The 26,653-nt window shown below is 39.1% G+C and overlaps 1 protein-coding gene across 1 annotated transcript in view; it reads right to left on the minus strand.

Annotated features, from left to right (window-relative positions):
* The window catches only part of acbd6 (acyl-CoA binding domain containing 6), a 51,824-nt gene that overhangs the window by 14,767 nt on the left and 10,404 nt on the right, over positions 1–26,653 (minus strand). Inside the window, exons 5-6 of the mRNA XM_022207355.2 lie at positions 21,035–21,140; positions 16,624–16,713 (exon numbers count right to left, since the gene is read on the minus strand). Coding sequence (XP_022063047.1) covers positions 16,624–16,713; positions 21,035–21,140 — 196 coding nt within the window. The remainder of the gene's footprint in view (positions 1–16,623; positions 16,714–21,034; positions 21,141–26,653) is intronic.

A 26,653-nucleotide genomic window follows, 5' to 3' on the forward strand; every position in this document is an offset into this window, starting at 1 on the left:
AAATACTAGCATTTTAGGCACCTTATGTTGTTTATTCAACCCGCACAATTTTCACATCAGTAGCATGCTCTTTTGTACATCGTCCTTCTATCTTGTAGGTAACATGTGAGCTACTGGATAACTTAAATTTCCCCAAGGGGACAAATAACATATCCATCCATCCATCCATCCATCCAGGAAAATAGCATCGGATTAAAAGATACTAAATATTAAGGGACTTGAATCAGACTGGGGGCAAAAAAAAACTTGATTGGGACATCTCTTTTTCTAATTGTCTATTATGATTTATTGTGCTTCTTCTAAAACTTATTGTTTCTGAGAACACAGCAGCTGATTCTCAAATCTGAGATGACAGAATTTGTTCGGTGAGAAGCAACAAGGATGATTTATCCGCTGGCATTGGCATCACGGAAGGCCTAATCGTCATCAGAAACAAAGGAGCCATTAGGGCAATCAATCAGAAATAAGTAGCAGTGTTAAAGGTTGGAGATCAAACTATAAACACAGTAGAGCGTAGTTTCTAAAATAAGATAACTTAGAATGTGTCAACGAAAACACTGGATTCACGGGTATGAACATGAGTATTGTTGGTATTTGGGATAAGATTGACGTGCGTGTGCCTGCACATGCCCTTTGTTTGTTACGTATACTTATGTGTGAGCTTATCCTCGTGTATGCATTGGGAAGGCCCCCCTTTTAAAAGGATCTGCAGACTAGGGCCAGCCCTAATTGAATCTGGGTCTCCCGTCTGAGCAGGGAGAGGTAACCTTGCTACTCGGTGTGTGAGCGCTGCCACCCACGGTCAAATTAGCCTGACGCCAAACTCGCTGCCCTTCACACCTCCCAGGGGTGTCCTTCAGGTGCCGGGGTGTTTCCCTTCACTCTTAGACCCACAGCCACCATCAGGAGCATCGCAGTTCAGAGGGGGTAAACCCTGAAAGATCTGCTAGTGGACAAAACGCCCAGAAGTCATCCACCTTAGAAGAACCCTTATAAAAAACCCTCACAGTGAGATTTCCATTGCATGTTTCTGCCATGCCAGACAAAAGAAGCCTCCTTTTCCTCAAAATGTCCATCTCTCGCCGTGTTTTCTTTATGAACCTCTTCTTCCCCCCTCCACACTTCCCTCTCCTCCCCACGCCGCTGAGCTTTCCCATGGGACACCTTAGCCTCCATTAAAGCCATCAGAGGAGGAGGATAGGGTTGAGGCTGAGAATTAACATCGCCAGAGGCCCCGTCTGTCCTCCTGCGGCTCATCAATGATGTTTAAAAAGAAATATATGAAATAAATAAATACATAAAAGAGTGTAATATGAAAATCAATGGCCGGGCGGCGGGGGGCTGCGGCTGAGGCATTTGGAGTGAGGGACTCATAAAGCTGAGTACTGCAGGAGACTGATGGAAGGCAAAACACTTACTTTGTTTATTCTCTCTCCTCACCCCCATCGCCTCCCCTCGCTGTCTGAATCCAGCTCTCACTCTCTCACTCTCCTCCCCCCCTTCACTCCCTCCCTCCCTCCCTCCCTCCCCTCCGTCTGAAACAGTCGAGGACAGCTTTAATGCTCCTGACAATTTATGTGGACGGTTAAGAACGATGGAAATCAAATAGTTGAGTGTAGGCAAGGCCCAGTGAGTGGCCAATAAGAAAGAAACAACAGCTGATGATGGCAAAGAGGACTGTTACCTGCTGGAATGGCTCTTTAGGCTGCACTATTACTGTCAAGGCGCTGGCTCTTTTCTGAGTGCTCATATTATAGATTCATAACTGTATCTATGTCTGATAGGGCCTTTTAACACGGCACGGCAACAGCTCTCATTTCACCGAGTCCGGCTAATGTGCAGCAAGTACTAAATATGAATCCTATAAGAGCAGCTTACGGTGTGACTTATAAAACGCCGAGTGCTGTGTGTGCCTTTTATGTGTTCGTATTATCCTTCAGGGAGGTGAGTTCTGACTGCTGAGTGGAGGAAAATGGTTAAGAGACTTAAATCCTTCTGAAGAAAATCACAAACGTCACAAAATACCAACAAAAGGCATCAGAATGTGTTGCTTCCTGCAGTCCTAAGTCCTTTATCTAGCTCAACATGTACCACTGCTACGCCGCAACAACAGACTGTACAGAAAACAACACTGAAGCAACCTGCATTCTGTCCAGCAGCCAGCAGGGGGCGCCTCTCCTGGTCACCAAAAGAAATCAGATTGTATAGAAGTCTATGGGAGAATGACTCTACTTCTACCCCGACCTGTTATCCGATTAAACATTTTGCTAATAAGCTTATGATCTAAAATGTTAGTTTACAGGTCTTTTTAATACAGCAGGATGTTCATATTGTAAATTATGGTTTAATATAGAGTAAAATAGACCAAGCATGTTTTAAGGTCAAACTGGTTCCAGATTCTAAAGGAATGATTACAGAGGTTTAATTTTGATTCTGTTTATCGGCTCCTTAAAATGTTTTTTCACGTGCTAGCATCTAAACAGTGTAAAAACCTAACATTTATCCACCACTATCTGTCTGCATTTGAGTTGAATGCCTGCAGGTTTTCCCATCTTCTAATGCATTATTATATCCGACATTATTTTATTATCCTACTCAGCTGCTGCTGAAATGATTAGCAGGAGAATGGCACGAAATGTGTTGTCTTAATTTAACAAATGCTGACTTTACAAGGATGCAATAGGGCACACAAGTAGAAACCATAAAAGAAACCACTGCCCCTGTTGTCACATCTGGCTTCTCCTGCCAGTATTTATCTGAGGTAAGCAGTATTTTAGACAACTCTGCTATGACGAATGCAAGAAGATGTTAGAGTAACATGAACAGGGGCTTTTTATTTCTCTTCTGTGATGGAAAATACAACATTTTAGTAGATATCTAGACATGCTACAGCACACTAAAGTAACTTTACTAGACTCAAAGCAACACTTTACTGAAGCTGCAGCAATGCATTGGTATCTCTGTTGGCAACAAACCCACTTGTAGTCAAAGAGTCTGTGTCACAACCTTAATTGCTTGTTAAAAACAGTATGTATGGCATGAACTGAAGAAGCCTCTTGGATGAGAGGTGAAACGTCTTCAAGGAACTTTCTTCAAGTCCAGTGGATTGATTTAAACTACTTTGGATGTAGGTCATTATTCACGTATTAAGATAAATGTCTATAATAACTCTAACCATCCGTACCTCAAAGAATCTGAATCGGAAACCACAACCAACTCAAATCAATTAATTTTCATCCATCAACCATAGCATCCAGTTTCAGAAGACCAACATGGCGATGACCAACTCCAAGAAGGTAGTCCATCTTCTCAAATCTCAGATAACAATCAAATTCATATTTATTTAGCCTAAAATGGAGAATAGTGGTGGATTTGTGGTTAAAACTTGGGGCTACTGATCAGAATATCAAGGTTTCAAGCCTTAGAACGGCTGTAGTTTACGAGAAAACTATTTTGAAGATGAATAAAATACAAACTTCTTCCTTGCTAGTCCATGAAGTAGGGCAGTGGTTCCATCACAGCCTATGTAATATTTCTGTCTTTGTTTATTTAATGATAGAAATCCTTTTTGTTGTCTGATAAAGTGAATAATATACCTGCAAACGTAATAAAATACTTCAGTACTGACTGCCAGCAACGGTCCAATACAACACGAGATAAATACCACATAACAGCAAAATCGTAACCAAATCAGTGTTATATCCTGGTAACATCATCATACGGCTCGACCTCACGTCTCTTGTTTACTCCGCTTCTCCCTCCATCTTATTCTGATCTTCATTTTTATTCTTCTCAATTCTCGACAGATTTCTCCTCCTTACTTTCCCACCTTTCTGCCTTTTTCTTTCTTAACGAGCCTATATATTCTGGAGGATCAGCTGCACAATTACACACACAACACAGACACACACAAACACACACAATTATGACGAATCTTGCTGGATATTTGTTATGACTGGGCTGACTGAGCCATTAGTTATAGGAGGCAGCGCTGGGAAAGGGGAGGGATACAAACGTGTAATAATGCCGCCACCATAGAATTTCAATCAGCTGCCGTGGTGTGTGTGTGTGTGTGTGTGTGTGTGTGTGTGTGTGTGTGTGTGTGTGTGTGTGTGTGTGTGTGTGTGTGTGTGTGTGTGTGTGTGTGATCACACAAGTAGTTGACACCACAGTAGAGGACACAGACGAGAGGATTCAGTGCTCTTTGTTTGCTTCGACAGCAGGCCCAAGCCGAGCTGCATGAGATCCATAAAAACATAAAGGAAGGTCGCGTATTTTTGCTGAATGCTGCAACTTCTGCACCAAACATAATTAATATCGATAGAGGTTTACTATGCTTTTTGGTTGAAAAATGTGCATGAACAGATGCTAATGCTTACAATTTGCTCGGTTTGATTAAAGTGAAATATTCTCTCTGACATGCTATGCTGATTTGTGAGCTGAGGATTTGGCACAAACGGAGAAAGTCTTATTTAGGAAGCCGTCCCAAACACTTTTTCTTTGAGTAAAAGGGGCGGCCTCGTGGTCCTCGGTAAGTGCAGCAGTCCATATTCACACGGCGGTGAGACTTAATATTCATTTAACATGCAGCACACACACAGTGTGTCCAAGCAACGCTGGATTATTAAACTAATTAGTGAGTTACGACAGAGTGGATCTCGTGCACATCGTAAACTGTCACGGATTTTACAAACATTCTGCAAAAATTTTGATTTATCGTGCGACTTATCCTGCACATTCTCTTCTTTCCACCTTACTGGCTGCAAGGTTTTGCAGCTTTCTTCATTTTTATTGCTGCAATCATGAATCTTGATACTGTATGAAAGAAACATTTTAAACCTTCAGTCGGACAGAAAAAGTAAATGAAATCAGTTCCTTTGAGCAACGGGATACTTTAATAGGTATTTTTCATTATTTTCTGGTGTTTTACAGGCAAAAGATGATTGATTAATAATGAAAATATTCATTAGTTGTAGCAGTAACCAGTACAGAAGACTCAGTTTTTAGGGTGGATTAGCCTCAGTGTGAGTTTTAGTTTCATGAGGCTCAGTTACTATGTTGTGTAACAAACAAATCACTTTCTCTTACACCAAACTGTGTAGATGAGGCCAAATCACTCTGTACACAGTATATCGTTTATCGCCTAGCTGTGACATTAACTGATTATCTGTGGTTTGTGGATAAAATTAGACATTTGTCATTTTGGGCTTTGGAAAAAAACTGACGGACCTTCATCACCATTTTTGGACGTTTCAGAGAACAAACAACTGATAGGTTAATCCAGAAAATAATAGACAGCTTAATTAACAGTGGAAGTAATCTTTAGCTTCAGCCTAACATCAAACAAGTAAAGCATGATGAGTGTGAGGGGCCATGACCAACACACATGTAACGGTTTTAAAAAAGTTCGATAACATCGCAATGACTTTTTTTACACAAACAATAATGCCTAAATACAGTCATACAAACTAGAGATGTCCCAATCAAGTATTTTTTGTGCCCAATCTGATGAAAGTAATTTATTATTTTTACTCCGTCAAGGAGCGAAGTTGTGTGACGATCGGCGTATGTTTGTCCTTCTGTGAATCCGTCTGTTAGCAACATTGCTCAAAAATAGAATAATGGACTTGGATGAAATTTTCAGAGACGGTCAGAACCGACACAAGGACCAAGTGATTAGATTTTGACAGTGATATGGCTTATAGTCTGGATCCAAGGATTTGTTAAGGATCGTCACTGTAACCATGACAAGTGAGCACTACATCAGCTGATTGTGATCCTACTACAAATCCACCGCTGAGGACTTATCAGGACTTATCCATCAGAAATGATACAAGAAACAATGGATTAAAATGTGGGTGTGTGTCCGAGTCCCATCAGTTCCCGCCTCCTGCTACATATTTAGGTCACGTGATTCAGCATCTGTGCATAACGTGCACATGTATAACACGCGCCTGTACTCTGCGTGACGTCATTTTTTTATTAAAGATTTCATCCGTCGGAAATGATACAACTGAACAGCCTTGGTGGCCCACTGCGCTCCGAGTGCTTTTCTTGTTGTAAATGTCGACACCGAGTCCAAATCTGACACCATTTTCTTAGATAATACTGACTTCAAGTACATTTAAGTTACTAAAATCAATCCAGTGTATGTGCTTGAACAACATCTGATCAGCTCTGCAATGCATTAAGAAAAGAATTGTATTTCTGCATGCAAATTGTTGCTTAAAGTTCTGTAGGTGGTCCAGAACCTTGCTGTATACAGCATTCATGACAATAACGCTGAATCTTATCTTAATGCTCCGGTGAGACACTCTGAAATGTAGTGTTAGAGGGTAGGATGTACCTGGACTGCACAAGCTCAAAAACACAAAGAAAACCTGCATTCTATACATGCTTGTCAGACAATGTGTTGTAGATTAGCTGCTGTACTGCCTCTTTTTTAAGACTGCAACAACACAGGAAGGCGGGCCACCACAACAAAGACTTATGTGATGCTTAATGACCTCTGGCCAGCGTTTTTATATCGCAGTGATATACAGTATTAAACACAACCGCCTTTACAGTCCAAATGATGCGCTTTAGGACTAAAGCAGCAACACTAGCACAAGACAAATGTCCACTGGGCTTATTTTTTGTAACCAATTAATGGATTATTCACCAATATGTCTGTCAATAATTAATTACAAAAATGTCTAAAAATTTGCATCCACAGGCTCTCCCTTTACGACTCCCGTGTGACAGTGGACAAAACCAAAGAATCAGGCTTAGATTTGTGTTGAGAGCAATTAAAAACCTCTTCATCCTGAACATCCGTCATCCAAATACTTTTGTTTGAAAATCTAGAAACTCAGATGCAAATGTGTAGGGCTGGACCCGAATATCCCGAATATCCGTTTGCTACGGCGGTATCCGGATATTAATTTTGGTGTCCGAATATTTGCCCCCCGCCCCTCCGGAACGAAAATTCGGATATTCGTCGTTAATAGGGCACCAATATCCGGAGACCAAGAACCACTATTCGGGACAGTCCTACAAATGTGTGCATTGTGGGGTGATTTACACTCAAAATGAAAAAACAAAAAACAAAAATGGGCTTGTCAGTGACCGCCGGTTGAACAAACTGCAATTTAATACGACCTACAATGTTTGTTTTTTACATTTCTACACTGTCATTTCATGTTTATATTCGACCACATTCCTAATATGCCGACACAGATTTAAAAACAATAAGCTAGTGTCTATAAAAGCCAATATTTTATACCGACAACAAAAAGGGATTTCATCAAAATAACTCCTAATACTCTGCAGATTTTCTAAGTTCTTCACTTAGAATGACTGTCAGTACAGGTTAGTCTCACATGCACATGCGGACTCACTGTTTGGCTTCATTATATAAATAAATCAACAGTCCAAGTCCGCCCACACTCCTCACAACAATATCAAATCAATGGGTCCATAGAGAGGTGATGCCATTAGAAATCAGCTGCACGGACATCTACATGCACAGCTCTCTCTCTCTCTCTGTTGAACACAAACAAACACAAACTGTTGATACCAGCAGGAAGTAAAGCAGCATTTGTCTGATTTAGACACATCGGAGAGAAGTTAAAGCCTCCATAAGAAGCCCTGCTGCCGGCCTCACGCCGCTCATGCATCTGCTCGGCTTCCACAGTGCAGACTGTGAGACTTGTTGTGTGCTCTCCAACCACCAATTGTAGGCCACCCAGTCAGATATTTATTACTATTGATCTAGCTGGTCCTGGCTGGAGACTTTTGTTCTGCCGGCTCGAGGCTCTGACCTCAATTAAGTTATGAATTTCTATCTGATAGACTGGGAGTGCTTGGGGCCTGCCGTGGCCGCGCTACCACGCTGGATTAATTAGAATTAGCGGTGCTGCGAGTCGCCCTCCCCGCCTCATGGATCATGTTGTTTTAATACAAAGTAGAGGCGGAGGCAGGGAGGGATGGAGTGAAGGCGATGGGGGGGAGGGGGGGGGGGCAGAGTGATCAGGAGAGGGTAAAAAGAGAGAGACAGAGAGGCAAAAAAAAATTTTAAAAATGCAAGAATGAGTCGAGTAAAAGCATGCGAGATTCGGCCACGTGCTCAAATCCTGCACCAGTGTCAGACCTTAAGGCTTCCGTCCTTCCTGCTGTCCTGTTTGTGTTTTGTTAACCTGCAGCTCACCTGTCCGTCCTCTTTGTCAACATAATCCTCCCTCAGTCCCTCACCTTCCCACTAATCACAGTCTAAGTCACACAAGCCCACCCTGGACCTCTCCTGGTCTCTGTTATTGTCTGCAGCTCCTCTCAGCCAAAGCTCTGCTGTTTGAATAAACGAGAATGTCTCATCTATAAATGCACATTTCCACAGCAACCTGGAAGTTTGGTGGTAAAGGTCAGAGGAGGGTTTCCACTTGAGACTCGTTTGTGAGTGGAGGGGATGAGGGTTAGCTGTGGGTTTGGTGTTACAGAGGATGACCACAGCACACTGTTAAAGTAAAACTAAATGCTAAAAAGCATTAAAAATCTGGCGGCATGAGAGGAACTACCGGTTAAACTTAACTTTACAAAAAATCCCCTTTTTGAGTTACCACAAGTTCCTGAGGTATTTTCTTCCCTGAATTTTCTTTAAGAACTGTGAGATACATGCACTTTGGGATGGTTTACGCTCAGACTGAAAAAAAAGAAAAGTTAGCAGCGTTCTAGGGTTAAATGAATGTAATCATCATGTCCCTGTAATAAAAGGCTAAGACTTTACACAGCACTAGACGGTAGCAACACATCAGTATTTCTTTACATAACCGTTGAAATTCTGGAAACTGATTGAGTTCTTCCTGGAACATCCCAAGACTTTCTACAGACTGTTCTAATTCTCAGGAGATGCAGCTTTAGTTCATTTGAGCATATTTAAAAAAAAAAAAATGTGACTAATCTCTGGACGAAGTAGCTTCGTTTCTGCATTAGTTTGTAACACGTCTGTGACATTTCTACGCTGTACCTTCTTGCTTTTGATCAGCCATTGTAGTGTATACATACAGTAACTCAGAACGGAACAACAAACAGGTATCTAAAAAAAAAAAAAATAACCCTTGAAATTCTGCAAATCGTAAGTTCTTCATAAGCAAGCAGGCTCCTTGAACATCTCCAGAGTTCTTGGAGGCTGTTCAAACTGAAACTAAAGCAGCTTTTGTTTATTTGAGCAAATTTTAGTCACTATTCGAAAAAGTATTTAAGTTTAAAGTTCCAGATTAAAGCCCAAACAATGTCCTGAAAATGACTGCTGACATGGAAATTTAAAAAATGAAATAAAACAGATTAAAAAAAAAACATGTGACTCTGATCTCTGGTTGAATAAACTGTTTCTGTATCAGCTTCTAACACACAATACAACAGACTAAATCATTTTAAATATAGATACAGACTGCTGTTCTAAAGTTTGAAAACTCCCACTTTTATCCATGTGCTAACACAACTGCATAAAGGTTTTCTAATCATCAATGAGCCTTTCAACAGCATTAGCTAACACAATGTAGCATTAGAACACAGGAGTGATGGTTGCTGGAAATGTTCCTCTGTACCCCTATGGAGATATTCCATTAAAAAAAATCAGACGTTTACAGCTACAATAGTCATTTACCACATTAACTATGTCTACACTGGATTTATTATTCATTTAATGGTATCTTCATTGAAAAAAAAAGCTTTTCTTTAACAAATAAGGACATTTCTAAGTGACTCCAAACATTTGAATGGTAGTGTCTATCACTGTTAATGCAATAATTAGTGAATATCTATATAAGCGGATACTAGATACACCCCCTGTCAAAAGTTTTGAGACGGGTTCTAATTTATTTCAATGAAAAAGTGTCTCAAAACTTTTGAGAGGGGGTGTCTACTGCACTAGGCTCTTCATTTATTTATCTACTAAATATTGCACTAACTGATGGTTCACTGCACTTATATTTATGTTGTAGGTTTGTATATATTAGTGTGTCTCTTTATACTTATATTGTCTTTTGTGAAAGTGGTTTTATATTGTTTTATGGCTGAAACCGGGACCGGGGTCCAATTTCGTTTCATGTGCAAATGTGGAATGATATGACAATAAAGAACCTTTTGACCTTTTGATCTTTGATAGCTCTGAAAGGTAACAACACATCGGTATTTCATAAAAACAACCATTGAAATTCTGCAAATTGGAAGTTTTTTATATCCGCAGAGCTCCTTGAGGCTCTTTAAATTCCAAGGGGTGCAGCTTTTGTTTATTTGAGCAAATTTTAGTCACTATCTGAAACAGTATTTAAGTTGAAAGCTTAGGATGACAGTCTAATTAATGCCCTGAAAATGGTAGTTCTTTGTGTATTTAAACAAAGCTCACTGAACACTAATTAGTGCTGATTCCACCCTGTTTGCGTCTGCTCTTGCTGCTGCTGTCACGATATGATGGAATGTCCTAAACTTAGGCTTATTCACCATTAATGTGCTTACTGTAAATACATCAGAGCACAAAGAATATAAGTATTTAAGCCTTAATTTCCATTATTACATGAGAGGAGGTTTTATTGTGATCTTTTTATTGTCACAGTTGCTGCTGCCTGGCCCACTTTCTGAGGGCGTATTAGCTGAGGCAGCAGTGATACGGTGAGCAGCAGCAGCAGCAGGAGCAGGGTTTAACGTACTGAACCAACACCAGGACCCGATTCTACGGCTGCCAGGTGGCTGATCTGTGATCTGCGTATTCAAACGGCTACCTATTGTCGTCCCTCCCCGCCTTGATCCTGGATTAACTATCAAACCGGCCCTTAATGCTGGTTACCAGGGTTTGGGAACAATTCACTGAAACAATCAGTTGATTAATTTCAAATGATTTTCCTCCTCTGCCAGGCGAATAATAATACTTTTTGTTTTAACTCTCGAGTCCCCCTCCCCTTTTTTTAATCAACAAATTAAGCATAAATCATGTTTGATCTTTATTTACTGGTTGCTCGGCAGTTGGTAGAGGTCGAGAGAGATTACTGGTCGCTCTAATAGCCGGCAAACAACCCAAACATTCCTCTGTTCCTCTCATGAACAGCCTCACATGGTCTTCGTTTCCTGTCGAAGGGGCTTCGGGCAAAAGGGCAGAAACATAAAAGCGCCCATCCAATTTCTATCTTTCCCCAGTACAACAAAACTAGCCTCCTTTCATTCCCTCCTTCCTCCACTTCTCTCCTCCTTGACTGAACTCCAAGACGAGAAACCACGAGCAGAACAAAAGGATGTTCGAGCAGGTTCTAATGAGAGGCATATCGTTCTCTAAGCTCTACATAGTGAGATAATTTGGCATCGCGACAGAGTGGTATGATTTAGCTGCACCATATTTTTCTCTCCGCCACCTCTTTGCCACCTCATAAATCTGCTACCAGTAACTCTGACGCCGAGGTCCGGTTTCTTTAATATTCAGTCTCCTCTGTTTGCCGACCGGCTCAGACACCTGAGAGACGGCAGGTGGAGAGGCCTGAATGCATGAATCCACACTGCAAAAACGCTAAATCTTACCAAGTCTGTTTGTCTTATTTTTAGTCAAAATGTCTCATCCCACTTGATTTAAGATAAATTCACTTAACAAGTGACATTTCAGCAAAAGGAGGGACTTGTTTTAAGACAGCGCATCTTAAATATCTTGTTAAGTCAAACAATCTTGAAATTATCTTGTTTTGAGTTGAATTTTAGAAGAAAACTCAAAATAAGTTTAACCCTTGTGTCATCCTGTGGGTCAGATTGACTCATTTTAAAGTTTGAAAATGTGGGGAATATATTTTCACAGTGAAATTTCTGATGTCCACATTTTCAACATTTTTTAGGAGATCTTTGAACGTGTTTTGGTGGAAAAAAGAAATGCTAAAAGTATTAAGAACATTCACATAAAAATCAACCAAAATCCGCTGGATTTTGGTTGAGTTTTATGTGAATATTCTTAAAAAATATATATTAGAAGTTTTCCTGATTTATATGTAATCACTTTAGACATTTTTAGAATTTTTTGGAACATTTTTACTCATTTTTTGAAAATATTTGCAGGAATTTTCTTGTCAAATTTGGGGGATTTTTTTTTTTTAAATAAAACTTTTAAGAGAAACTTTTAAGGGATTACTGGAATTTTCTTCCTGAAGGTTTTGCAAATTTTCAGAAATTCAGGGGATTTTTTTTACTGATTTTTAAAAAATTTTTCAGACAAGGAAACAATATTTTTTGCCGCCCATAAATGAGGACAACAAGAGGGTTAATACATCTCAAATTAGGAGGTTACATGAAAGCAAAAATCTATTTTTGAGTGAAGAACTACTATTTTTTAGCAGGTCTGGCTTATTCTAAGATAACTTAGCTTGACAGTCCTGGTAAAATAGATTAAAATAAGTTTCCCCAGCTAATTTTAAGATCTCAGTATTCTAAATATCACATCTTATTTCAAGAAATCTTACCAAGCCATTTTCCACTTGTTTTATTGGCAGATTTTTTCCACTTATTTCAAGGTGAAAATTCCTTGAAATAAATGTTTTTTTCTTGTTTTGAGAGGGGCATTTTTTCCAGTGCACTTTATGGGGCATCCAGAACTAGAGGACATTTGAGCTGTAAAATTATTGAGAAATTAACCTTTTCCTTTACAATTTTCTGCCACATATTCATCAATAAGTAAATAAAGAAACCTACCAAAGGCCTAGCACCATTTTTATTCCATGTTTCTGTGTTGTTGCTAACCCTACTCTAATCCATGCTAAGGTGATCTTTTTCTCAGCAGCAGAAGCTAGATATTTAGCTAGCTGTTACTGCTGACCACTGATGGAAAACAGTCCAAAGAATGAGTCTGATCCTGATAATATGAGGTAGAGAGAGACATTCAATCAAGGCTGACAATGGATGAAAAGATGAAAAATAGAAGAGAGGACATACACCCCCTGGCAAAAGTTTTAGGACAGGTTCTAATTTATTTGAATGAGAAAGTGTCCTAAAACCTTTGACAGGGGGTGTAGCTTTGCTCTAGCCATTCTTTTCAATTCAATTCAATTTTATTTATATTCTATTTATATTCTATATATTCTATTCTAATGTGCAATATCACACTGACCATGCACTTTTATTCTTTTTAACTGTTTTAACTTATCCTTTTTTGTGATTTTTATTACATGTATCTTGCACTGATGGAGATGCTCTAAATCTCATTGTACTTGTGTATAGTGACAATAAATGGCATTCTATTCTATTCTATATAGCGTCAAATCGTCTCAAGACGCTTTACAGAACCCATATGCCTGACCCCCAGAGCAAGCCCAAAGGCGACAGTGGCAAGAAAACACCCTTTTCACAGGGAAGAAACCTCGAAAAATGGAAAAATGATGATGTTAATAACAAAAACTGGACATAAAACGACAAAAACGAGACAGAAAACAGGCATATGGGTTCTGTAAAGCGCCTTCAGACAATATGACCTGTAACTGGTGCTATATAAATAAAATTGAATTGAAAAACAACAAAAATGTGTGATCCACTGTTTTCTTCTTCTACCATGCTAAAAAAGGATATGCTAACAGGGTTCCAGACATAATAATTATTATTTAAAATATTATGCTGATTAAAATGTTACAAGAGACATCAATGGAAAAAATAATACCAAAAAAAGACGATTTAAACCGTTTTATTGGGAAGGACAGGAGAAAATGGGATTTTAAGGGGAACTCCAGACTCATTTGCTATTTAAAAAAAAAAAACATTTTCAAACATTCTTTACTCTGATTTTTTTTTTTTTTTTAGACTTGGTCTCAGAACAAGTAAATTTACACAACAACTGCGTGTTTTGGTATTTTGCACATGGATTATTTGAAATTTAATGAGCCTGTGCACCGAGTGGCTACGAAACCAGCTTGTGAAACATCGGCATAGGTTTTCGTGCACGCTTTTACCCAAAAGTAGGATTTTAAACAACTTAAATTGATCAGTCTTCTCTGTTTGCTTCATTACAAGTCACATATAAGGAAGAAACAAACAAAAAAGTGAAGCAAAAATCCCACAAAAGTGAGCCACAAATACATTAAAAGTCTGCTCAAATTCTTCCCTTCAACATCACTACCTGTGCAAAGATTTATGTTTCTGGCTTTGACTGCTGAAAACTCTTGGCACTCACAGATATTAATTTATATTTTAATGATAGATACATGACTGTAAATGCACCAGATCTTGAAAAACAAAGGGCAAAAGCTTCCGTCTATACATCAATCCTCTTCTGCCGTCATTATCTTGATATGGCTGTAAATCATCAGTGAAGTGTGTCGTAGTTATCCCGCTGTTAAGTCTTTTATGAGGCATTCGCCACAAATCCAACCCTCCCTCCCAGCAGGCGCTCAAAACAAAAGGGGCCACGCATGACCACAAAAGAGAAAGTCATTTGTGAAATGTCCTGATTATGTGGGTTGTGCAACGTAAAACAATTTGCCTGATTACTTCCAATTGATTCGTCCTTACAGTTAAAACCTCAGCGTGCAGCCCGATGAAGTGCCGCCGGGCTGGGAGGAGGAGTAATTTCTCCGATGTGCAGCTGAGCCAGCTTACCGCCAAAGCTAAAGCCTCCTGGATGCTGCTAAACCTCGGTGAGCCTAAACACTAGGCTAGCTACCAGCTAACTCTGTCTGCTAAAGCCCTGAGGGATTTGTCTGTGGCACAAAGTGAATTAAAGGTGACCTTCTGGAGGGGACGGAGGGAGAAAAGAGAAGGGCAATGCTGGAGATGTTTGCCTTTGGGTTTACCTGTGCATATGTTTGGATCGGTGTTACAGAAGCAGGAATTTCTTCACTCCATCGAGCATAAAGGCTGATATTTATTCACATGCATCAAACACATTCAATAGGGACTTCTAGAATTACATATAATCATGAAATACACATAAAACTTATGCTTTTCCACTGGAAAAAAACTCCCCAAAACACTCCAGTCCAATAGCAGAATCTAAAAATGTAACGGTGATGCTGCACGTTCGTCTCAGTTCAGACAGAATTCAAGAAATATGTCGCATCAGAGTCTCGCTAACTTTGTTATTCAGGCCCCAAAACTAGGTTCTGGGAAATATTTTGGCAGAATTTTGAGTATTTCTCGTTTTTACACGTGTGAATTTTTGCATTTTCACCTTAGCGAAAACAATCGTACCCAAAAAGCCATTTCAGATAACAGTATCTCCAGAAATGTAACTCCCATAGCCATTAACTTTGGTGATGACACAGACTGAATTGTTAAATTTCAACTCTACCAGTAACTTTGTACTTGTATTGACCTAACCTGGCAATAGCCAGATTAATAATTGTGTAGTACTTGATAGTACTCCGCAATATCAATCTGGAACCGCTTCATGTAAATCCGTTCGGGGGAAAGAGGCACGGATTGGACAATGCAACAGTATGTCCCGCCTCTGACAGGTTTGTTTTTAGCCAATCGCGGGATCTTCACAACGAGCGGAGCCAATTGGTAGATTAAACTCTGACCAAAACCCGTAGGTAAAAAAAGCACAAACATCTTTACCATCCAGAAATGTGCAAAGCGCCTCTCGTTGTTCTTCCTTCAAAGAAGCGATAGGAGATTCAGCTAAAACTGACTTAATAGCAGCATCTACACGATCGTTGTCCTCCGTTGCCATGTTTGTTTTGATCTACTGGCGCTTGGTGTCGTCTTCACACCCGGATATCCCGCCCCAAACACGAACACTGCTGCGTGACTGGCCCGTGCCAACTTGGCTCTGTACAAACAGTGACTGCGGGGGCGGAGCAAGATGGTTTCTTGAGAGATTTGTGAACTCACAAATATCGCGAGAAATCAACTTGCTGGCAAGGTTAGTAGTGACCATATATACCACTATGCATAGCAGTTTTTGTGCTTTGTGACATCAATTCACATCAGAATGTTCACATCAATATTTTGTCGAAATAGCAAAAAAATGGAAACTTGGCTTTCCATGCTTGCTACACACCAAATTCTACTGATGCTAGAGCCTCAAAAATTGGTGAAAAAGACTGCGTTTTCAGTAGGAAAATATGGATACATCCACATATATACACTTACAGGTACTTTCTGGGGCCACGATGCCATTTTTGTTTGAACATTTTGCACTTTTCTTCATTCTAAAGGGCCAGTAATTAAAAGCTTGACCTTTCCTGGAGTCACTTCATCATTTGGATCTGATAGAAACTACTCTGTGTCCTCACCAACCAAACAGAACTTGGATTTGGGTCCCATTAACTGACCACAGTATGTTTTCTAGGAGAACTCACGGGAGCTGCTGTTGTTTTTAGCTTATATAAACTAACATAAGCAAAACAAATGATGTTCCATGATAAACAGAAACTAAAAGAGAGCTTGAAGCCTGACGTTTGAGCAACACTTTACTCCCAGTGAGACGTTACAGATATTTAGAACAAAGGCAGTCTTTTGTCTAGGGTCATATCATCATAATCTGAGTTGTAGGCTCAACCTGACTGTAGCTTATTGCTGCCAAAAACAGGTTTTCACTCGCAAATCACCTGTTGAAAACCTCCTTCAGACAAATTGTGCTTCAGACTGAATGTGACACGTGCAGAGAAGAGACAGAAAGCTGCAGCTCACCTGACTGTTTATGTCGGCTTTGTGCTCCAGTAATACCGACACCAGCTCCTTGTGTCCTCTGTCGCAGGCCCAGTGCAGGAGAGCGCGACCCTGAAACACAAAGCGCACGACGACCGTTAACATCACGCACGAAAATAAGACCGGACGGCCGAACATTAAAGGCATGGCTCTGGGTTTTTCCTGCACAAAGGCATTAGTAGTACACTCTGAGAGGCTTTAGCTAGAGGAAAATCATATTCTAAAGTCACAAAACCTAGATTTTCAACAGGTTTTGGTCACATGGGTTGCATGTATGGAAGGATAGTAGACATGTTTGTTTAGGAAATGTGCACCAATGAGAAATGAGGTACCTCATCTGGCAGATATCTACACACTTTCCTGTTATTTCTGACCGTTTGGTGAACAAAAATGCTCAGAAATAACAGAAAATATTCAGAAATAAGAAACAATTGTCTTGTTTCTTATTAAGGGATCAATGAAGTTGATCTTAACTTATTCAATCTTTACTATGCATGGACCAATCATGCTGACTGCAGTGCAAAAATCACCCTCCAAAGTCCATTCAGAGCAGGAAAACCCCCGATATTTATATTTGTTTCATGGCATAACAGGAATATGTGTAGATATCTGAGCATTTGGTGAACAAAAATGCACATTTTTCTGTTATTTATGAACATTTGGGCACATTTTCCTGTTATTTCTGAGCATTTGTCGAACAAAAATGCACATTTTCCTGTTATTTCTGAGCATTTGGTGAACAAAAATGCACATTTTCCTGTTATTTCTGAACATTTGGTCAACAAAAAAGCACATTTTCCTGTTATTTCTGAACATTTGGTTAACAAAAAAAGCACATTTTCCTGTTATTTCTGAACATTTGGTCAACAAAAAAGCACATTTTCCTGTTATTTCTGAACATTTGTCGACAAAAACGCACATTGCCTCACCATTTCTGAACATTTGGTGAACAAAAATGCTCAGAAAGAACAGAAAAATGTGTAGATATCTACCAAAGAAGATAACTGCACATATTTATACATACCCATCTGGATATTGTCATATCTGTAAATATGAAATGGTGTACATATTCATTATTTATATCCTCATTTTACTACATTTCTTGTCTTGTTTCCTACTAAGGGATCAATGAAGTTGATCTAAACTTATTGCATCTTTACTATACGTGGACCGACAAAAATCACCCTCCAAAGGTCCATTCAGAGCCGGAAGAACTCCGATATTTAAATGTGTTTCATTGCATGCAGTGTCCCATCATCACCTTTTCCCTCCTCTACCTCCAAATTAAGCCGACTTCAGTGCGTTTCTTTGCTTGCAGACTAAACAAACGATGCATTTTAGAACTCAGAGCTCCACAGAGACCTGCAGACGGAGCGATGAGATGCTTGGACTTCTGTTGGTGTATTTTCCAGGAGGTGATCAGGGCTCAGACCGAAGTCTCTGGGATAAATTGCACACGTTCTGTAAAGCTTGATGGATGAGACGCCGTGCTCCAAACATGAGCAGCCCCCTACTCTATCTAAAACACACACAAACACACACACACACACACACACACACCGTCCTCTCCTCAGGTCCAAGATCCTCGTTCTAATAAAACCACACAAGCTCATTTTTCAGTGAGGCCAATTAGGTAAAGCAAACTCTCCAAGTCCAATTCTGTTGCTTAAATCATATTGATCACCGAGGCTGCATGTTAAAATGGATACTTATGAGCCAGGCCAGAATACCAATAAGGTGGGGCCTCCCTCCCTCCCCTCCCTCCCCTCCAGGTGAGCTCCTGCTAACTGATGGAGTTTTCTGGCATCTACAGGCCACCGTACAAACTCGGCAATAAGATATGTGGGCTTCTGGGGCGTTGCAGTGGTGAAAAAATGTGTCCAAAAGAAAATTAAGTCATTAAAAATTACAATTTGCAGTTTAGAAAATGCTTTAGAGGATTTATTAAGGAGGTTTTTATCGCTCTCTGGTCCTGTAGGTGAAAAAGTAAAAGCCTCTCCGCTCCCAATTCAGAGTTGGACAAATTCCTGCGCGCTGCAGAGCACAGAAGCACCGCTCTGTTTTTAGACACGGTGCAAACTCTAATGTCCAACCAGACGCACAACATGCACGCCCCGGTCAGTACACGCATGAACGATGTACGTACTGCAAATGCATTCCTAAAAATCTTACTGCTTCTTTCTGTTCCTCTTGTATTTCTCAGCTCTAACAGAAACGCTAAATGGTTTGCACAAAACAGTAAATATGCAAAAAAAATGATGCAGCTGCTTCTACAGCTAAACTGCAGGAACAGGTATGATGGTAATTTAGATGTAATGAAACATCCAAATTGAGATGCAGTTACAGCAAAAACAAGACAGCGATGAAATGAAATAAAAAGAATCTCATGGAAATCACATAAATAAATGTAGAATTTTTTTTTTAAAAAGTCTTAAAAGAAGATTTAAGAACCAGTTACAGACTGTCGTTCGGGTTCAGTTCATTCATACACTTCTTAAAACGCTTACAGTTCAGGATTTACCTCCTATTGTGGCAGAATTTTAATCTCTAAATTGGTTTGTCTTTGGGTGTTGGGTCATCTGGCAGCGATAAATAAATAAATGCACAGCTGGATATCATTTAATTCCTCACACGCCAGATTGAGCAGGAAATTCTTCCGCTGCCGAACACGCCAAATGACGTACTTCCCGGTTTAAACCAAACCAAGTACAAGAACTGCATATAACTGCATAATTAGACTGTCAGGGCTTTAACTGGAAGCATTCTGAAAAATTAAGACTCATATAATACAGATATTTATTCTGTCTTAGAACTGTTTGGCCACAGTTGTTCTCACTTTGGGAAGCAATAAATAAACAGCTTTATTTATCTCTAAATAACATGCATTATGGTTTAAATGAGGAACTGTATTCTCCCACATGTTGCTTCATATTAATTACGTGCAAAATAGAGTAATTTCATATTATAAGAGGTTTATGATTTTGAAAATGTTTTCTCATGCAGAGGTAAGTCTGCTGTTATGTTTGCGTGTAACTTTATCAGCAATAATCCTGGATAGCTCTGTGTAACAAACCACTAAATAACACTATTAATACTCTAGATTCTTGCTTTTCAGATTAAAATGTTAATTATAAAAAAAGCAATAAAATCTGAATCCAAGCAACCAAGAGGAAAGCGCGCCAAGCATGTCCCAATGCGTCCCACACTTAGACTCTAAACTACATTTGTTGATCACTACCGCAAATACGCAACACAGGAGGATTTTTAGTGACAAAAAGGCGAGTGATGTGAAAGATAATCTCCGTCTCTGAGCTGCAGAAGCACATCCCTCTGCTGGGGAACTTCACCACTGCCCTCTGCTGTGGACTAAACTGAACTGCAGGTTCGAGGCGACGCCAACAATGAGCCTGAAGCAGACAAAGCTTTGTGTGCCGAGGTCCCTCAACCATCTGGCCTCAGACCGTGAACTCACCGGCCGGCTGAGTGTTTATGTGCGATGAAAGAGCGGCTGGGGATCGAGCCATTTGGCCTAGGCGGTAATGAATCGAGGACAGATGAATGGATTTCAGGGTCAGTCCAGAAAACACCTCGCCATGGTAATAGGGGCCCACACAATTTGCGCATTTCAGCCTGAGCAGTGCGTGTGTATTGAAGCCTGTTTCCGCCACTTGGAAAAAAAAAGTCAAATCCTATCTCATAATTATGAGATATAAAGTCATAATTATGAAATACAAAGTCATAATTATGACTTTGTATCTCATAATTATGAGATAGCATTTGACTTCTTTTTTTTTCAAGTGGCGGAAAAGGGCTTCCATAGAACAAGCCGTTGCAGGCTATTTTTGGTTTTATTTATTTTGCTGAGAAAGTCATAATTCTGAGATAGAAAGTCCAAATTATGAGATAAAAAGTCATAATTATGAGATAGAAAGTCAAAATTATGAGATAGAAAGTCATAATTGTGAGATAGAAAGTCATAATTATGAGATAGTATGTCATAATTATGAGATAGAAACTCATAATTATGACTTATCTCATAATTATGAGATAGCATTTGACTTTTTTTTTCAAGTGGCGGAAATGGGCTTCCATACATATGTGTGTGTGTGTGTGAGAAACCATTATGTAACGACTGCAGAAAAAGCTGTGTGAAACTATCCCCCAGTGACCTGTATTTTTCACGACGCATCCCCGATCATTTTCACCTGCCCTCCTGCACCGGGCGGGTCAAAGCGCGACGCCACACAGCTGGTACGGACTCGGCAGCGCATACAGAAACGACAGCGTTGTCATGGTAATAATCTACTCGAGTGGCACTATTAATAGCGAGTCTCACATCCGAGCCGCCACAGCTTCACTTGGCATATTTCCTGGCACCGTGTCGCGCAGATACCTCTTCATCTTTAGTATTGACGTCCACTTTCTGGGAGCCGATGGCCTCGCTGATGTGGTCGATGTTGTTTTCTCTGCAGTAGTCAAAGATGTTTTTATCCTCTTCCCTGAGAGCAAAGCAGGAAGAAAAACAGACAGAGAGAGAGAGAGAGAGGAAGAAGCAGGGTCAGTCCACTTCATTTTATTACCATCATTGATAGAATCAGAAGGAGTTTTATTGGACAAGCATGTGAGCACGTACAAGGAATCTCACAAGGGTGTTTTCTTTGCTCTTGGAGTATTTCCACATAAAGAACAAGTGCACTTAAAGGCAACAGGTTAAAGAAGGAGAATGAGCGGTAAACTATTACATAAAGCTAGATATGTGTAAAAGATGATGCAACATACAGTTATTAACAATAAATAAGTAGTTCTTGACACAATATATTATAGCTAAAAGTTGAGGGATCACATGAGTTTGTTTGTTACGCTAAAATTGCCCATGGGTGGGAATGTGAGTGTGATTGTTGGATGGATGGATGGATGGATGAGTTTGTTTTATCTGTTCAGGTTTCAGAGGGACGTTTTTGTGCTGCTCACACATTTCAAAACTTTATTTCCTAACACCAGTATAAATATTTCCATATTCAGTATGGAGTCACAGGAGTGCCACATCAAAATATAAATAAATAAATAAATAGGGAAATATAAAGAGAAATAAATAAATGTGGAAATAAAAAAGAGAAATAAATAAATAAATAAGGAAATATAAATATAAATAAATAAATAAATAAATGTGGAAATATAAATAGAAATAAATTTTTTTTAAATTTTGTCTTTGCTTTGACCTTTTCTGTTTTTTCCTTTTATTTATTTATCTCTTTATATGTCCACATTTATTTATTTATTTCTCTTTATATTTCCTTATTTATCTCTCTTCGTATTTCCACATTTATTTATTTATATTTTGATGTGGCACTGCTGTGACTCCATAATTCAGAGCTTTGGTTGTTCCAGATAATCCCTGAATTTCAGTAGGGGCAGTTTTAATTAGTTTCGACACACAGAAGTTCTGGAAAGTCATGGTTGATTTTTTAAAGATGCATTTTTTCCACTGCAGGTAGCGCCAGAATACACAGTTCTTTCACCTCTATGGTACGGTTGGCAGTTAACGCCTCCAAAAAAGAATTTCTGACAAGCTAGGTGGCCAAAACCAAAACTATCTCCAAAACAGCATCAAACCTGGGCTAACCGACCTTTCAACTACATCACATTAAAATGCCCAATATGTCCAGTGAGTACACACCAGCTAACATCACAACGCTAGTTTTCAGTCACTGAACAGAGAAATAACAGATAAACGTACACCCCCTGTCAAAAGTTTTAGGACACTTTCTCATTCAAATAAAGTAGAACCTGTCCTACAACTTTTGACAGGGGGTGTATCTACCAAATTTGGTACACATATGCAGCACATCAGGCTGAACAAAAAAGTCAGTGACAGCCACATTCCAAACCCAACAGGAAGTGAGCTATTTTGTGTTGAATGTCAGATTTTGCCCATTTTCCATTTTTTTCTAGAGCGAACTCCTCCTAGGGGGAAACTCCAATTCACCTCAAATTGGGCCAGTACATACAGGAGGCCTTAATGATCCAAAGTTATTAAAATCTTTTTCCAAAGTCAAAGGGCGTGTCCGTGGCGGCCTCTGGAATTTTGATCCTTCACCATGAAATTTCAAATGTTGTGTAAATGCCCTGAACATGCTCCAATCTGCCTGAAACTTTACATGTATGATCAGAGTCCTGCCCTAATCACATCCATATGATGAAATACACCCCCTGTCAAAAGGAGGACAGGTTCTGCTTTATTTGAATGAGACAGTGTCCTAAATCTTTTGACAGGGGGTGTAGCTCTTTTTTCATACAAGAAACATTTACACATCTTTACATTTACACAGCCTTGCTTCCTTGTTTTCTAATAATTTGGAACTCGTTTCTATCAAACAAACTGTGGAAACTGATGTTGGACTCTCATTAAATGCTATTTTTCTCTTCAGTTAAACACCAGAATACAAAATCCATTCACCTCCATGACAACTGAAATCTTAAAGATGGTTTTCTGACAAGCTGGGCATCAAAAATATGTAATTTGGATGAACTGAACCTTTAGCTACGTTGCATAAAAATGATAAATTGTGTTATTCAGTCATCAAAGAGAGAAATAAAATAAAAATGTACATCTTGTTTCATAAAAGAAACATTTACACATTTAGAGCCTTGTGTCCTTGTTTCCTATTAATTTTGAACTCGTTTCTAGACAAATTGTGGAAAGTGATGCTGGATTTGTTAAAAAAAAAAAAAGAAGCTATTTTTCACTTCAGTTAAACACCAGAATACAAAATCCATTCACCTCTATGACAACTGAAATCTCAAAGATGGGTTTCTGACAAGCTGGGCATCAAAAATATGAGATTTGGATGAACTGAACCTTTAGCTACGTTGCGTAAAAATGTTAAACATTGCAAATGTCTGCACACCAGCAAAGCTAACAGCACACTGCTCCTATTCAGCCACCAAACAGAGAAATAAGAGATAAACGTATATCTTGTTTCATACAAGATCGACGCGTGCCGTGTCCCTGGGGAACGCCGGCGTATGACACACTGACGGCGACACCATCCCACTTCTAATTATATCTGTGTCTCTAATCACCTCCTGGCTTTGGGGACAGCAGGGAGTGCTGGGGGGGAGCGGGGTGCAGCGGTGGAGGGGAGGGGAAGCAGAGAGAGAAGGGGCAAAATCTCATTTAGAGCTTTACGCCTTCCCCTCCCTCTCAGCCATGCCGGCCATTCAGATTAATTGAATTTAGTGCTCTATTGTGTGGCAGCGGCCCGGCGTACCTGCCCGCTCCACCACTCCCACGCAGTCAACCCCAGATCCCCCCCGGTTCCTCTGCTGCTCTGAGTCCTCCGAGTCCCAGAGCTCCAGCAGAGGGCGGCTTCCCCATGAAGACCGGGGGGAGGTTTGGATCACAATGAGGTTCTGTCAAGGCTACATTATGACCACCAGCTCTGTTTTACCCTGAAACTGGGATCTGGTTCCAACAATTCAAGCGCAAAATATCAAAAGAGCCTAAAGTGAGAAAAGTACAGTTTCTCTTTGTTTAGTTTCATACACAACTCAACAAACGGTGTTCTTGGAATTCCCCCAAATGGTCTGGAATTTCTACAAACCTCCATGAGCTTGACTAAATGGATGCATGGCTTATAGCTTGAGTTAGAAACAGTTCATTCAAAAAAATTAGATTTTTTATATATTTTTCCAGTGTAAAGTATCCGACACTGCACATGTCTTTGTCATGGTTCTTCAATTTAAAAACTAAAATGTTTACTGGATTTGTGTATTTTTGCTTCAAAAAATGTCATTAACCAATTTGAGGTCTTCACACTTTGTAAAAATTCTCAAGTATTTGAGGGTCAGCGCTCTTCCTATTAAAACGTAATGTGAAGTAAACCAAATACATCAGAAAGAAAACACGCACGGTTCACATTTTCCACAACTAAACTACAAGAGAAACCTTTCTGTTAGAACACAATTTACTCAAACTGAAGGATTTTGAACACACCAAGACTTTTTTTTAGTTTATTTATGAGAGAGTTTGCTGATTTGTAGGCTCCAAATGTGCACAGAAAAATGAGCAAAGAACAAGAAACAAACACTGAAAATGAAAATTTGGTTGCACAAGGAAGTCAGGGGTCTCAGAATATTTGCCACAACAAAATCCAACAATTTGTTTCACCACGTAAATCAGAAACACAAAGCCACAAACAGAGATGTTCAGGCCACCGGGTGAAAATTCATCTACTTTTTTCCAATATTGCAGAAAAACTAAATATTACAATGTCCTTTTTTCCCTGAAGAGCAGTCTTTAAAAACTTTTTTCTATTGATTATTTATAAGAAGAAACACTCTACTGTTAATAATAGAAATGCTACAGGTATTGTGAGGCAACAGAGTTTACAGTCACTGGTCATTTTATTGATATTGTACAGAGGTTGACTTAAACCCGTTTTCTGTTGGAGGCTACTTGGACTGGTCTAGTTCAGAGCACACTAGCATTCAACATGAATCTCATCAAAAACAGTGTTTTCCTGACGTATTTGGCTTTTGCACAAGCAAAAAACTGGCCTCAACCCTCCTGTTTTCATTTACGGGCACCAAAAAATATTGCTTCCTTATCTGAAAAAAAAATCCAAAATTTCAGCAAAATTTCTAAAAAAAAAGTTGTAAAATCTTCAGGAAGAAAATGCCAATAATTCCTTACAAGTTTCCCTTAAATATTTTTTTAAAAATCCCCTAAATTTGGCAAGAAAATTCTTGTAAGCATTTTTTAAAAATTTGTAAAAATATCTAAAGTGATTACTTATATAATCAGTAAAACTTCTAATATTTTATCCAAAAATTCAGCAAAAAAAAATCCAAAATTTCTTTAAAAAGCTGCAAAATCTGCAGGAAGAAAATGCCAATAATTCCTTACAAGTTTCCCTTAAAAAAATATATTTTAAAAAAATCCCCCAAATTTGGCAAGAAAATTCTAGTAAGCATTTTTAAAAATTATTTTAAAAAATATCTAAAGTGATTACTTATATAATCTTGCTTGTGTTGTACGTCCCTTTGGACAAAAGCGTCTGCTAAATGAAATTGTAGAATTGTAGATTGTAGCAATAAAGCTTCTAATATTTTCTTTAGAACACAAAAATCAAACAAAATCCAGCAAATTTTGATGGATTTTGTTTGATTTTTTTTTGTCAATGTTCTAAAGAAACATTTTTAACTTCTTTTTTCCCCCCACTAAAAAATGTTCAAAAATTTCCCCAAAATGTTGAAAACGTGGACATCACAAGTTTCACTGTGAAAATATAGGACGACATGAGGGTTAACACAGCTACTGGTCACATATAAAACCAAAACAAGACTTAATTATCAGAAAATCACAGTTTCTCAGTCCTAGATCAGTTGTCCAGAACAAGTTCATGAGACTACTTTTTTTCCCCCACTAAAGAATATGAAAATGCTTTGAGTAAATGTTAAACAGAGACCTCTAGCCCACTGGACAGCAGACATTTTGGTAACACAAGATTATGAAAAGAAAATTGCTGAAATTGTTTTTTTTTTTTTGAAGAAGAAGAAGTAAATTCCTAAACTTGTCGTATTTTGTCCTTTAGCTTGAATTAGAGGATGACTTTAGGTGGCTGAATTTGTTAGGCATCTCGTTTTATATATGACAAAAATGCTTTGATTGGATTTTTCAAAAGTATATATATATATATATATATATATATATATATATGTATGTATGAAAACTGCCAATTTGTCATGTGTAGTTTCAACATCAACAAAGCGAGAACGCACCTCTAAAGCTAACCCACACATCAGGACACAAAGAAAGTTTCATCTGCTGCTCGTTCTTTTCTGCCCCTCTTCACTTCCTTTTCTTTCACCTCCTCGTTCACTTTGTTCCCTCCCTCCATCCATCCTCTCATCAGCCCTTGGTGAATTATGAATAACTCATTACACTTTTTATCACAGCCGGGTTATGTATGAGCACATTCATTTGCATACTCCTGATTACCGCCGCCAT

This window comes from Acanthochromis polyacanthus, chromosome 4 (assembly GCF_021347895.1).
Source record: "Acanthochromis polyacanthus isolate Apoly-LR-REF ecotype Palm Island chromosome 4, KAUST_Apoly_ChrSc, whole genome shotgun sequence".
Classification (NCBI taxonomy): domain Eukaryota; kingdom Metazoa; phylum Chordata; class Actinopteri; family Pomacentridae; genus Acanthochromis; species Acanthochromis polyacanthus.